This window comes from Physeter macrocephalus, chromosome 11, assembly GCF_002837175.3.
Source record: "Physeter macrocephalus isolate SW-GA chromosome 11, ASM283717v5, whole genome shotgun sequence".
Classification (NCBI taxonomy): Eukaryota; Metazoa; Chordata; class Mammalia; order Artiodactyla; family Physeteridae; genus Physeter; species Physeter macrocephalus.
Window position 1 is genome coordinate 150,643,093 of NC_041224.1, and position 15,617 is coordinate 150,658,709.

General features: G+C 47.2%; 1 protein-coding gene across 1 annotated transcript in view; it reads left to right on the plus strand.

Moving 5' to 3' along the window:
* The window catches only part of SMOC1 (SPARC related modular calcium binding 1), a 141,415-nt gene that overhangs the window by 84,882 nt on the left and 40,916 nt on the right, over positions 1-15,617 (plus strand). Inside the window, exons 4-5 of the mRNA XM_028496100.1 lie at positions 10,396-10,495; positions 12,670-12,717. Of these exons, the coding sequence (XP_028351901.1) occupies positions 10,396-10,495; positions 12,670-12,717 (148 nt within the window). The remainder of the gene's footprint in view (positions 1-10,395; positions 10,496-12,669; positions 12,718-15,617) is intronic.

The window sequence follows — 15,617 nt, forward strand, 5'->3', positions numbered from 1 at the left end:
CGTTGTTTTTGGTGTCTGCCCCCAGTGGGTAAGGTTGGTTCAGTGGATTGTGTAGGCTTCCTGGTGGAGGGGACTGCTGCCTGTGTTCTGGTGGATGAAGCTGGATTTTGTCTTTCTGGTGGGCAGGACCGAGTCCGGTGGTGTGTTTTGGGGTGTCTGTGAACTTACTATGATTTTAGGCAGCCTCTCTGCTAATGGGTGAGGTTGTGTTCCTGTCTTGCTAGTTGTTTGGCATAGGGTGTCCAGCACTGTAGCTTGCTGGTCGTTGAGTGGAGCTGAGTCTTAGCGTTGAGATGGAGAACTCTGGGAGAGCTTTCGCCATTTGACATTACGTGGGACTGGGAGGTCTCTGGTGGACCAATGTCCTGATCTCGGCTCTCCCACCTCAGAGGCTCAGGCCTGACACCCAGCCAGAGCACCAAGACCCTGTCAGCCACACGGCTCAGAAGAAAAGGGAGAAAAAGAAAGAAAGAAAGAAAAATAAATAAAATAAAGTTATTAAAATAAAAAAATTATTAAAAATAAAAAAATTAAAAAGTAATACAAGAAAAGAAAAAAACAAAAAAGAAAGAAAGAAGAAAACAACCAAACCAGAAAACCAATCCACCAATAATAACAAGCGCTAAAATCTATACTGAAAAAAAAAGAAGCTGCAGCTTCCTGGTGGCTGCAGCAGCAGCCTTAGCGTCTCATGCCCGTCTCTGGAGCTTTTTAGGCGGTGCTCTGAATCCCCTCTCCTCGCGCACCAGGAAACAAAGAGGCAAGAAAAAGTCTCTTGTCTCCGGCAGCTCCAGAGTTTTTCCCAGACTCCCTCCCGGCTAGCCGTGGCGCACTAGCCCCTTCAGGCTGTGTTCACGCCGCCAACCTGGGCACCAATCTTCTGTGCAGGAATCTCTCCGCTTTGCCCTCTGCACCCCTGTTACTGCGCTCTCCTCCGCGGCTCCGAAGCTTCCCCCTCCGCTACCCGCAGTCTCCGCCCGCGAAGGGCCTTCCTAGTGTGTGGAAACCTTTCCTCCTTCACAGCTCCCTCCCACTGGTACAGGTCCCGTCCCTATTCTTTTGTCTGTGTTTTTTCTTTTTTCTTTTGCCCTACCCAGGTACGTGGGGAGTTTCTTGCCTTTTGGGAGGTCTGAGGTCTTCTGCCAGCGTTCAGTGGGTGTTCTGTAGGAGTTGTTCCATGTGTAGATGTATATTTGATGTATTTGTGGGGAGGAAGGTGATCTTCACATCTTACTTCTCCGCCATCTTGAAGGTCCTCCCTTTGGATATTTTTAAAACGTAAAAACGTATTTGATATCTTCCCCGTGAAATGGAAATAGAAGTGAACGAACAAGAGGTGTCATGTTTGCTGTTTACAAAACCTGGGCCATTCTAGGCACCAAATCGGAGGGCAGAAGTCAAGAAAATAAAGTTCTTTGTGTCCCTGAAGCCCTAACACTAAGATTTTTAAAAATACCTTTATGTGTGTGTTGGAGGGGATGGTGTTCACACTTTTTGGAAAATACAAAAAAATGTTTTTCATCATGTATTTGGAAAAATGGTCCTAACACTGACAATTAGGTACCGGTTCATAAATTTCCACCTTACTCTTAACCAGCGAAAGTTCAACTTAGGGCACAGTTGTAGAATCACAGAACTTTTGGGTCAAAGGGGACCTCAGATGTATCTAGTTCATCTCCTTCCTCTCCCTGCCCCACCACATCCAGGGACAATCTCTCACCAAGCAGTCATCTATCTTCTGCTTGATTGCCACCAAAGACAGGAAACTTATTACCACCAATGACAACATAATGCATTTTGGGACAATTTAGTTGGAAATTCCTTCCCTACATTGACTTGAAAGTTGTAATTTCCAACAGATGACCCCCATTCTAGCTAAGGAACTTACAGAATCCACAGAAATCACACTTTCCACAGAAAGATCTGAAGACAGACACCATTATGTCCTTGTGAAATCCTGTCTTATTGCCAACAAATATTTCTTTTCACCCTGGCAAAGATCTTTAGTTCTCTCGCTCATTCCCATATCACAGGGTTTTATGTCTCTCTTTCCTCCTGGCCTCTTTCCTCTTAATTCAGTTTGCTAAGGTGCCCCTTATAGAGTGTCCTTCCCCAAACTGGACACAGTATTTCAGATGTGGTCATAAACAGCTTGGGGAAGAATGGGATTATCTCTTGATCTAAACACACTACTGCTTGACTAATATCACATTGGCAGCCACATTACACCATCGACTCATAAAAAACATAGTCAGCAAGGACTCCCACATTTAGGAGGATTTGAAATTGAGGGATTATCTTCCTTCCTTGCATCTTCTCCATTAAAATCTGGAGGACGAGGCAAATACTCTAAAAGGAAAATCCCTCATTCCCCAGCAGACAGTCCTCCCTAGACTTGGCATAGAGCAGGAGACAGTGTCTACAGCCAGCAAGAATAGCAGTGCTTTGAAGCTACAACCTACATCCTCTCTGTAAAATGGAAGGGGAAAGGGATGAAATCTGCTTGTGCTGAGTACATACTCTACACCTGACACTATTTTAGATGCTTTATGAATCTTGTCTCATTTTGTCTTCTCAGTTACCTTCAAGGTAGGCACCATTAGCCTTATTTCATAAATAGCCTCAGAGAGGTTAAGTGACTTTGCCAAAGTTACACAGAGGTGGTATTTAAACCCAGCTCATTTTGACTCCAAAGCCATGTTTTTTCTTCTGCATCCTGTTGCTTCTCAGCCAGACCTGACTAAAGATGAGGGGGACGTTTGTGGGATAACCTCTTCTAACCAGAGGGAGAAACAGCTCATGCTAGCCAGACCAAAAGGATTACACCATCCCTCCTGTCTCCCCTGCTCGTCTCACTGCAATCAAACTTTCTTCCATGTGTGAAATTACCCAGAAGATTTAATGCCACGAATCACTAGATCCATGAATTAAAAGACCACATGTCATCAGAACAACTGGAACCGGAAAACTTTGGAGAGAAGTATTGTCCCAAGGCCCCTTGCTCCCAAATTCCCACCTAGAAAAGTATTTGTTTCTTGAGTAGTTCAGGATAAATGCCAGAAAGGATGGAGTGACGAAGTGTCTTTTAAAACACTGGTTCTTGGAGTGTGGTCCCTGAACCAGCAGCAGCATCACTTGGGGACTTATTAGAAATGCATGTTATCCAGATGACCCCAGAACTAATGAATCCAGAAATTCTGTGGGTGGGGCCCAGGAATCTGTTTTTATAAGTGCTCCAGGTAAATCTTACTGTGAACGCAATAAACAATGTTCTCCTGCAGCTTCCGATGGAGAGAGAGGTTCTAGGGGGATGAATGGCAACCTCAGATGGCCCAGGGACTCAGGCACCCGTGGAAAAACAATTTCTTAGAGGTCCTATAGAGTATGCAGACAAAAGGAAAATGTGCCTGCTAAAAATACTGCCCTGAAACAAAGTTATTGGGTGGATCTACTGCAAGATGCTTAACTATCACTGTGCATTAGCTTAATCTGAAAAACCTACTAAGCGATTTGGAGCAACTGGAAGATTATAAAGAAAAAAAAAAAGGTCTCATACTCCCACTGCCAAGGAGAGTTAGAGAAATAGCCACATGCCTTCTGCTTTTAGTTTAACTTTTTCCCACTAGGAAATGTTCCTGTACATGATAGTAGTCATTTCATTACAAGTTTGGTAGTTGCTAGAAGAATGCTGAATCAAGCCTGTCCCTTTGCATATGGTTCACATTTTTCTATTTTACAAAAGAAGTGCAAAGAAAAGGGGTGGGAATGGGGTGATGTAGCCACAGAGTAGAGGTGCCTTGGAGGGGATCCCAGTTGTCAATGAAGGTCTAAGGCAATTCAGGATGGATTTCTTAATAGATAGAGCATGAGAAAGCATTACAGAAAAGGAGGTGGGGATTTGGCAGAGGGAAATTGTTTCAAAAAAGAGTAAACTAAATGAAAGCCTGATACCTGGATAGTGAGAAAGTATGACTGGGAAAAGCAGAGAAATATAGCAAGGCCCTGCACTTCATTATACTGCTTTTTGTTTCCTTTTTCTTTCTTTTTTCCTTTTTTTGAAAAAAATCATGTTTCAGAAAACACTAGTACTACCATGGAATGCTCCCTGTGTTACCAAACCAAACTTGGGTCCATTTGCCCTCACCCCTGTGCAGCAAAGCCAATCCACTGACACCAGGTTATGGTGAAGGAAAGTAGAGCATTTATTGCAGGGTGCCAAGCAAAGAGAATGGGCAACTCATGCTCAAAAGACCTGAACTCCCTGACAGCTTTCAGGGAAGGGTTTTTAAAGGCAACATTTGGGGTGAGGCTTGCAGCTCATGGAATTTCTTCTGATTGGTTGGTGGTGAGGTAACAGGGTGATGCTTCAGGATCTTAATCAGCAACTTTCTGGTTCCAACCAGTCTTCGGTCCACATGCTTCTATTCAGCTTGTAGTCACCATCCTCCACCTGGGTGGAGGGGTCTTAGTTTCTGAAGAACAACTCAAAGATTTGTGTCAGATTGTTATGTATATCCCTTGAGGAGGAACTAGCACTCTGTTTTACAATCATTGAAGTATTGTTTAAGCTATCATTACTTTTCTTGCTTGACTGCTTTTCCTTTGTTTCTGTACTCTCTCACTTCCCTAATTAGTAACTGCTTGAGTCTGCTCTTTGGAACTCAGGGAAGGCCTAGGAGGCTAAAGCCTTTAGTTTAGTGTAGTTTTCTACAAATAAGAAATGGGGCTTTGGTACCCGGAAGGGCCCCACAGGGTCCTGCTTGGTTTCCCCCTTTTCTTTGGTACTCCTCAATCCTGAGGGGAACAAGGGTGGGACAAGAAAGGGAATAATGCTTTAGATAGAGAGGTTAAAAATAATAAACTCAGTGTTAGGGGGATTCGGTTTCACCCACACAAAGTTAAGGGAGGGTCCCACAGTTAATTGAGTTTATGAATTGCTGCAAATGATATCTTCCTCTTAGGGCTGAATCATGAACTGATTTAAGGCTCTGAGAAGTTCTGCAGTCAAGAAATCTTTTAATTTTATTTGACCCAATATTCCAAAGTTATTTGGCTAGAGAACCCTTTCATCTCCAATAATTCCTAGTCACACCCAATAGGACACCAACTGTATTCATCACTGTATCAAAGTGACAGACGTAAAGGTGGAGGAAGAGCAGCTTCACATTCCAGTAGAAGGGAAGGAAGTGGGCACACGCAAGGGAGACTGTTCTCCTAGGGAAGCTGGTAGGAAAAACAACAAAAGTCCAACAACAAAGAAGCTACTTTAGGATGCAAGGTCTGACCCCTGTCCGAGAAGCCCCCCAAGAACAGCTAGAAGAAAGCAGGCTGGCCAGGGGGCACAGCAGAGGCCCTCATGCTATCGTCCAAATTACTGCAGATATGGCCTCTCACTCAAACTGGAGCAAAAGACTCTTGATTTGAATATCTTACCTCCTCTCCCTCTCCCCCAAAAGAGTTCCATCTGCCAGAGAATTACAGGGCACAAAGACAGTTCCCTCAGACACCAGCACTGGGACCCAGGCCTTTCTTCATCTCCCTTCCAGGTCTGGGGGGACTTCTGTCTGCCAGGACTAAGTCCTGGCCATCATGCTACCTCTGTTGTCTCTGGGTCTCAGTTTCCTCATTTGTAAAGCATTTGGATGAGACTGGTGATCCCTAAGGCTTTTTCCAGTTCTGTCAATTCTGACATTTTATGAGAGCTTGGAGATCGGTATCTGAATTCCTGTGCTGTTATGAACTGGCTGTAACATTTGAACAAATAACCTCTGCTCCCTGTACCTCCTAGGAAGGGTTTGCACACTGGGTGACCTTGAGACCCAAAAGAGAGAATGTGTCTGTCGCGGTGGTGATTGAAAAGTCATTGTAAATGTAGAAGGTGTTGTTTTCCATTTGGGGCGTGGCACCTGAGTGATCCTTGTCTCTCTGCATGGTCCATTGTCTCCCTTGCTTTTCTCCTTCTTTCCTCCATTGGCTTTCCTCCAAAGCCCCATTGGCTTTGCCCTGTGAGCTGGTGTTTGCTCTGTTCTTCTCTGCTCATCAGTCACTCAACTGCACTCACTGGGAGTGCTAGCCTCCCGCATTCTTCCAGGTGTCCACAAGTTGACCTAATGTATAATTAGGTAATAATTTCAGATTTGCCTTAATTTGGACAGAAAGGTTGACCTGAAGTACACCGCTGGGCTGTTTTTACAAAGGGCTTCTTGCCAAAAATATTTAAGTATATGAGTCAGAGGTGAAATTTACCTACCTAAGAATACACTGTTTTTAAAGCACCTTTAGGAGTACCAGATATATATGCACAGTGTAGTTACAGTATAACCAGAGAGTAACCTCACTTAGGTTGATGTAAAAACACTTTTGTCTGTTAAGGAAGACCCATCAATTTACCTTTTAGCCTTGCCAGAATATTCCAGAGTGGGGTAGGAACAAACGCCATGGTTTGTATCTGTACCTTTGTGGATAGAACAACCCTGAGATTTGAGAACTGCACTAGATGCTAGACACTAGAAATAGTCAATTGCCTTGTCAGTTCCTCTTGGCCCATGCTTTTCACATAGATTAATTCTGAGAGTTGATTAATTTGAGCCTGGTGTGTGGGCTGTGGGGCAGAGATAGAGCAAAGGGGATTACTTACTAATTTAAAAGAATAAATACATTTGCAAGGGAGAAGGTGAAACTAGGTAGGATTTACCTCTTGATCATGTATATAGAAACCATCAATGCTATAGAATTTACATCCTGATCGCTTTTCGGCAAGAAACCTGACTTGTCTCATCTGACAGTAACAGAACTATTTCTACATGAAAACAAGCTTCCCCTTCCTTTACTCAAACTTGTTCACACTTTTTGCTGATTTCAGATCTCCCCTTCCCTTGGGGCTGGTCAGAATAGAATGTTCTTTAGTTTCTACCGGAGAATCTAGCTGTGCTTTTTTTGAGTGTACAGAGAGTTGGCTAAAAAATAACATAATGATAATAAAAATAAATAGCTAAGTTTAACTGGGCACTTACCATGTGAACTGAGTGCTTTATTTACATTATCTAGTTTAATCCTCCCAGCAACTGAGTGAGGTAGGTATTATTATCTCCCCCTTTTTAAATAGTCATGGACAGGCTGAAGCTTGGTTTGACTGCGAACCTTTCCAAGGCTGCAGAGGGCTGGAAAGTTCAGTGGTTCAGTTAAAATGAAGTGGCAGGGCTGGTCAGTTAAGGAAGGTGGGCTGCAGTCTGACTCAGTGACCATTGCTTTCCGTCTCCATGTAACTTCTTTTTCTTCAAGAAGACATCTTGGAAACTCCCCAAGCCAACTTACAAACAACCTCTCAATTGAGAACCATGGGTCCATTCACTCAGGGCTCCTTCAGCAAAGGGAAGTGACCTTGCTGAGCACTCCCAGCACTTCCTGCAGGCAGAGACCCTGCCTGGGTCCTCTGGGTCTTCTTTTGTTCACTGTTGTTCCTTCTCCTGCAGCACACCTGGGACAGGTGTGCCCGTAGCGGTGGATTCCAAGCCTCAGAGGAACATGGCAACAATTCCTCATTCAATTCCAGTTATAAAATGCTAAAGGACTTGGAAGCAGCTTTAAGCCTGAGGATTTTGTCATCTGGAGTCTGTTCCTTGGAGCCTGGTCTGAGGAAAATGCCGAGGGCCCTGGGGAGAAAGGGCCCGTGTTTGGGCCTGTGGGCCTGGCTGGGGGCTGGGAGGCGGTGTCCCCGAGCCCATACGGATGCAATGGGCGCTCTCAGTGAGCATGTGGCCCTTGGGACCTTCTGAGCTGCGAGGTCAGATTAAATCCCCCCAAACAAAGCTTTGGGCTCAGTCTCTTCCTCAGGCGTGCGCTTCTGTCCCCAGCAGCTTTGGCTGGGACTCTGCAGGCCCAGGAGGAGGGGCGCTCTGTGCAGCCTCGGAGCTGGACTCGGGTGGGGTACCATCCTCACGGAAAGGGAGGCTGGCCTTGGCCGTGGGAGCCAAGGGCCCCGGGGGTGAGTCGGCGTGGCCACCTGGCCCCAGGGACAGGTTTCCCCAGAGGTGATTATTGGCCAAGGAGGAAGAAGCAGCAAGCCAGGCCCCATTAAAATGCTGCCACTGGCAAGGAGTCATACCTTGGAGCCATCCCCTTTGGGCCGGACAGAATCTGAAGGGGCGAACTCCCAGGTTTCCAGCAGTACTTCCCACCTGAACCTCTGGGGGTTCCCAGGGGAGCTCTGGCCCGCTAGGAGGCCGGCTTGCTGGGTGTTTCTGACACAGCCGAGAGCAATCATTGCCGCAGCCATCCTGTATCCGGCCACCGGCCTGTGCCAGGCACTGGACTCACACTGTTTTCATTGTCAGAGCCCTTCAGGTTTGGCGCTGTTATCCCCATTTTATAGATGGGGCTCAGAGAGCTAAGTAACATGCCAGTTCGTAACTGGCTGGATCAGGATTCAAACCCAGGTCTGTCTGGGTTTCTTTCCATTCCACCCTTAGGCTTCCTCAGAAGGTAGCACTAACCTGCCTTAGGACATTGATCTTGGGTGAGCATCTGGGGTAGGAACCATGGCCATGGGGTTTATGGATTGTCTCCACGAGAGGAAGCAGGAGTGAAACATGGTCCTGGGGTAAAGGCATGGATTACAGTTTCCCTGCATGGACAGTAGAGGTAAATAAAAATGCTCATTTTTTACTGGTAGGAACAAGATGCCGTAGCTACGTCTTGTTCTTATCCTGATTTCTATGGGTAGGTCTCAATGAAGCAACTAGTTTTGGGGAAAACTGAGATGATTGGTACCCACACAAGAGCAGAGGCCTTTTCTGTAGCTTTTCTGTCTTGCTGATAACTTCTGGATTTTACCCAGGCTGTCAAATCTCTCCTTTACCCCTGTACCCCTTGTATCCCTCACCACTTGATTTGTATGCTGTTATTGTCTATCCTCAATTCTAATGTGTCCTTGATCCCAAGAGGCACCTTTTCCGCACAATTTAATGCCTGTACAATTGGCACACATCTTGTAATTGAGGTCTACATTTAATGTGGCAGGGCTGTTTAAATTGTTGTTATATTTTTTAGAATGGATGGAGACCAAGAATTTAGGAAATATGATAATTCATGCATTTATTCAACTCATCAAATGCCTAACAATAAACGTCAGGCATTGTGCTAGATGCTTGGAATAGAGAAATAGCCAATATTCAGTCCCTTGCCTTAGGGAGGTCACAGTCTAATGGGGGAGATAGACTAGACAGATCAACAGTTAAGCTCATTGTAATAAGGGCTCTGAATTTGGGGAACCAGGGTGTGTAGAGGGTTGGAGGAAGGAGGGAGAGGAGGTGGGGAGGCTGGGACCTCTTTAAGGAGAAGATGTATCGTGAATGGGGTGGGAAGACAGAGGGTCTGGGAGTGTGCTGGGATGGGTTGGGGAATGGTATTCTGGGCAGACTGACGAGTTGGAGCAAACAAAAGTTCAGAATCATGAGACACTAGGATGTGTTTGTGAGCCGCAAAGGCTCAAAGGCTCGTTCCAGCTTGTGGCTGGAATGGGGGGTGTGGAGACCTGGGAGTAGAATGAGGCTGTGGGGATAGGCAGGGGGCAGATCATGGGGGCCCTCAAGCTCGTGCAAATCAGCATCATCTCCATCCTGAGTAAGATGGCCAGTCATCGAGGGGTTTTATGCAGGGGAATGATGCCCTGATTTGTGTAGAAAGTGGGTGGGAAAAGGATGGTGGGGTGGGGTGGAGGACGTGGACAGAATGACAGCTATTGAGAGACAAAGGAGAGTTACTCCGAATGAAGCCAAAAGCCTCATTCTTATTTACTATTCCCAGGCAGTGTGGACAGGATCACGGAGACTTGAGGAAGATCACACAGTGGTGCAGCAGGGCATCTAGAACTAGAATCTGCAGGCACAAGGGGCCTTGTTTTTACCTTAACCCCATCGCATGGGCCCTTTTCTCAAGAAAGCCATGTGATCAATAAGCAGGCTGACTATAGGAACGGATGCTGGGCAAAGCTAGAGAAAGAAGAAAAGCTTTTCCCTCGTCTCTCCTTCTTAAAGAAGGGTCATGTCAACCTACAGTGGTGACATTCTAACTTGTACTTGCCAAATTAGTTCACCAATCAATTTTTTACAAATGGGTGGGATACACAGCGGACGTATCCGAGTACGGTATAAGAGATTAAGCATTAAATGTCATAAGGAAACAGTAAATTGCTATGGTTGCTCCTGGGGGTCACACAGAAAATGTAATCAATGTTGTCTGGCCAGACTTCAAGGGACACTCGGGGGAGGGATGCTGGGCGAGAGGTGGAAGGGGTTCTCCGCTATGCTGGGGATGCTTTGAAGGAGGTGGGAGGTGACTGTGGATACTGTGACCCAAGACTTACGGTTCTTTTCCCCTTCCCACTTCCCCGAACAGGTGCAGTGCCATACTTACACGGGGTACTGCTGGTGTGTCACCCCAGATGGGAAGCCCATCAGTGGCTCTTCTGTGCAGAATAAAACTCCTGTATGTTCAGGTACCGTAGGGAAGGGCGGGAAGAAAGAAAAGGGTTGGAGAGAGACCCCTTGGCTGGTCTCCTGAATCTTGTGGGTGCACTTTTGAAAGATTGGTGGTGGTTATGAGCACTCTTCCAGGTCAGGGAGGAGTCTACCCAAACATGCTTGCTCTGTTGTCAGCTGGGTGATAGGGTCAGTATATGTCTGTGTGTATGGATCTATTTATTTTGAGTTCAAGTTTCTGGTTCAATGCTCTTTTCTCAAGCATCGGCCATAACCTCTAGAGAGCATGGCATATAAGTTTGTAGCTTGTGTGCTCTTGGTTGCTAGTGGCCCTGGGTGCACACTTTATTGAGATAAATTTCAAGACTGCGTTGGAGTTCAACATCAAAGGCTGTGACAACCAATTAATGATGTCTTTCACGGGCGCGGGAGAGGAGAGTGGTGGTCTACGTTGCCATATGTTTGCAACCCCTGAAAAATGTAATGTATGGTGATGGAAAACATTCATAACCGCGGCCCTCAAATCTGGCTGTCATCAGCAGTGCCTGGGAAATTCAAAAAGAACCCAGGTGTCGAGGCTTCTCCTTCCGTATTCGGATCCAGCGGTCATGGAGACTTGGAGCCCACATGTTTAGGAAGCTTCTCAGGTGGTTCTCATGATGAGACAAGTTAGGGAACCACTGCTTTATAACAACCCTCTGGGTGGAGTCCGTAGGAAAAATTAAGTCCTTTTTATTTCCAACTTCATAGGCATGGAGAAATTTTGTTCTTAGGTCAGTTTTGTGGGATTGTACATTACGGATTTAGGCAAGCTTCACATTTCACACTTCCATTCAGATGGAAAGGGGCTTCAAGACACTCCCTTAATTCACTATGCAGCTCAGCCCACGTTAACAAAAAAAAAAAGCCTATCCCATCCACCAGCTGCTTCCTATTTCTCTGTAATCTGTGTATATGAGATTTTATTTATTTACTTATTTTTAATTTTTAAGTGCAAGCAAAGTATAAAACATTATTCAGAAACCTCTGGGAAATTCCAAAGGCGGTCCTGCTGTCCTAACGTTTTCCTTTTTTCCCCAAATTTATTCATTTTTCAACCAGCCCTGCTATATAAGGGGAAAAGTGAGTGGAAAGGGCAGTAAGTATCTACATTAGGAAACCAAAATTTGCAGGCCAAAAAGGAAAGTTTACTTTATTTGTGGTTTACATGGAAACTGGAAACCTTAATTGGGGTTGGTGTGGGGAGGGGGAGGAATGAGGCCTCCTTGCAAATGACCTGGAAAGTTTCATTTAAAGCAAACAAATGTGCTAGAAACAAGTCATGCAGGGAAATATAATTGAATTCTCCCAAAGCTAGTATACGGAGAAGGGGCTGGATATGGATTGGGATGGGTTTCTTCTCTTTTGTCGCGGGGACTTCCACAGATGCCCTGGTGTGCCTGGCTACACTGGTAGCTTATTGACTGAACTTCCCAGGAACCAAGAGTCTCAGGGTCCCTGGCTGTGCCCTGCGTGTGCGGGGTTGGGTGTCATGGGAAAGGCAGGTGCAACAGGGTCAGGACCGTCGGATGGCGGCACAGGGCATCCAAGCACATGCAGGGCAAAGCGTTTGGCCAAACCCCCAGACTGCCCCCTCCTTGAGGAACACGCTGCATCTAGAAAATTGTTTCCATGCCTCAGACTATTTTGGCCCATTCATTACAATTGGGCCAACAATTTTCTACTTAATACAGATGGAAAATCGCCGATTTCCTGCCCTAACCAGCAAGGGATGTCAATCATTGCATTTGCAGTGAGAGGGGTTTTCTTTTCAGTTGGCCCCCCTGGCTGGATAGGGCTCAGAACATGGAGTTGGTGGGAAGTGGAGGTGAGGGGCAGTCAGTGGAATGTTCAACAAAGGAGTTATGTGGATGTGTGGAATTTTGTAAAAATCTGGTCAAGACCATTGCCAGGGAGCCTGGAAATCATTGTTCATCTCAACAGCGCTGTGATATCAGTGACATTGATGTTAAACAAACCCCAGTCACATGTACGTATGTACTCACTTTGTATATAATGTTCCTAGATGTGTATACAATATATATATATACATAACCACATGCTCATAACATCAGGCTTTACCAACTCTTTGAAAGAAACCAACCGCGATGCATTCTGAATGTCTGTGTTTTTGTTTCCCCTCTCACCCAAGGTTCAGTCACCGATAAGCCCGTGAGCCAGGGTAACTCAGGAAGGAAAGGTGAGTGGAGTTTCACGCTTTATCTGAATGTTTGCTTCTAAAGCCAGTCCAAGCAGGCATTCTTAGACAAGATGGAAGGAGCCTGGGGTGAAAGCTAAAAGTGCCCCGCAGAAAATTCCCATTCTTATTCTGTGTTTCCTCCCAGAAGCCCGGAGGTAAGTAAGGCTCGTACGGCGCTGGGGACCAAGCTCCCAGAATTTCTGAGCGAGGTGAGCAAGTGCAGTGCACAGAGCTGGCAGGGACCCTGAGACTCTTGGTTCCTGGGCAGTTCAGTCAATAAGCTGCCAGTGTAGCCAGTGTTAGACAGAAAAGCACAATGAAGGCAGGTATGCCCAAGTCTGCCCTGACTCTTTTATTTTGGAAACCCATCTGAACATTTTTTCCTCCTTGATTTTCCTTGATTAATTGTCCCAGCACATCCAAATTCTTTTCACTAAGACTAGATACTTCATGGGCAGGTGACTTATGCAGCTGCTATCTCGAAATTCTTAATTATTTTCCTTTGAACTTGGGTTTTGTTAGTCCGATGGGACAAAGAAGTGTGTGCGTGAGCAGAAGAGACACGTGTGCTATGCCTACCTGCTGCAGCCTCATTGGCAGATAGCTCTTGCGATGCAGGCTACAGGGCTTCCATAGTACGCTTGGAATTTTCATTTTTCATTACCTAGAACAACGCTAAATAGCAAATTAAAAAACATCATGGCAAGTCAAGAGAGACACGGTGGAAGAGAAGATAAGGCTTGATATTTTAGTGTCTCTTGTGGCACCTTTTTTCCTGCTTTTTGAACAAAAGGCTTTGCATTTTCACTTGGCACTGGGCCCTACAAATGGTGCAGCTGGCCCGACTAGGGCATTTGTCTGAGTGCTGTTTAGTGGACCAGCCGACATGAGGAATAGGTCCTCGGGATGTGCCGGCCATACTTTCCAGCGTGCTGACACTAGGATTCACCGCTTCTTACTCCTGGGACAGCATACACACTGGTAGTTGCATGGAAAACAGGTATCAGTTTTATTGCACATGCCAGCACTTCAGAAGCCCCATTTTGTGCCCTCGGGTAAAACTCAGACCGGAGGTCTCGACTGCGTTTGAGCCCTCCCGCCTGAATCTGGGCCTTGGGAACTTCATGCTCATACGAGTCCATGTGGAGAGCTGGGCATGCAAGGATCAGTGTGGGGCGTACAGGCTTATCCTACACCGCCGTCACAGGGAGACCAAGGCAAAGCCTCGGACCCTGCCCCAAGTGCTTATTCCCTGGGGACCAGAACAGGAGGCAGAGTCCCACTGCCTGAACGCAGGAGCCGAGAGTCTGGAGAACCTGCTGTCGCTGCATATGCTGTCCCTCCAAGAAGACGTGGAAGTGGAGCTTGGTGATACCACCACCCACTAGAAACCATGGACCAAGCGACCCGATGGGCTGCTCCCCTTCCAGCGAGCAGGAACGAGTAAGTGGGTGAAAGAAGGGAGCAAGCACCTTTCCAGGTCCTTCCAAGCACAGGGGGGAGACAGCCTCAAGTGCTGGTAGTTCCCTTCTAGGAGGGGAGGGAGGAGAGGGGATGAACACTTCTTTCTGCAAAGATCTGAAACCATCAACACTGTGAGTGGCGTGTCTGCCTGTAATTTATTGGGGTTAGAAAAGGGAGCTGCGTTCCGTTTTGCTTGTTGCAACTGAAGTCTTCAGGAGCATAGCCTTTATTCCTGGGCATGAGGTCCTGGTGGTAGGGAAAAAAAAAAAAGAGCAGTCATGCAAAATGGACCACCCAGACTTTCCCCGCCAAAGGGAACTGAGTGCATGATGCCGAATGAAGCACCTGCAGCAAGAAAGGCCAAGCAGAGGATTTTGGTCCTTCAACCGCACAGAGAAGTACTTCCCCGGTTGTCGTTTCCAGTTTGTTGTGGCTTTGTACCCTGTGGCTAACAATGAGAACCAGACCTGTGGTCACGGTGGGCTCTTGCTGCCAGTTTGAAGAAGGCAGGGGACTCCAGTTCCTCCAGGGATGATGCAGGGAACAGGGGGGTAGAGTCTGAAGCCTCGTGTCCGGGGGATGAGTTTCCAGCAGTTTCCAGCTCTTTGCTCCCTTACTCCGGTGGGTTCCTCCCTCCTAGATGTTTGTGTGGAGGCTTCCTTTTTGGTGCAAAGGGCTGGCAGAGGGGTTGGGGAGATGCTAGGGCGGACTCGCCCCTGGACACTTGACCTCTGCCCAGTGGCCTCTCTTTCCTTCTACTTCAGAGGGTCCACAGAGGTGTTGAATCTCTTCTGTTTGTCTGCTATGGGCAGTGCAGTGAAAAGCAGGTTCGGGCCACCTGTAGGAAGGGCCACCTGAAGCCACACCTGTCCAGGAAGCTGGGGTTTGAATGGGAACAGGGTGCGAGAGGGCATTTATAATATCCTGTGTCGGCCCCGCCGAGGTCCCTTTTTCAGCTGCCGCTTAAGAATGGAATGTGCTCCGGAGGGCAGCAGGTGGGAGGACACAAAGGGCCGTTGTCTGAGCTCATGCCCACATGTGGGGTCTCCTAGGAGGCATCTCCCTGGAGCCGGAGCTTGCAGCCCAAGACCTGCCCAGAAGGATGCTAGGCCCGGAGGACGGCCAGAAAGGGGGCGAGGCTGGGGGTCTGGGTGTGTGTGTGTTGGGGGGTTGGTGGGGGGGCGAGGAACGGACCCAGCTCCTTCTTTCCCCACCCTCTTGCCTTTTTGAACACGCTCCACGGATGGGGCTTGGGGATCAGTTCTCTCCACCGGGGAGGAATGAAAAGGCGTATTGTGCGTTGGAGGGTCTGGTTGCCAGCCAGGAATCAGTCCTCCGAAGGAGAGGAGGAGAAAAAGGAGAAAGGCAGAGCGGGAGGAGGCTGGGGGAAGAGGCCCAGGGAGATAGCGGGAGGCAGGGGAGAGGGAGAGAGGCCA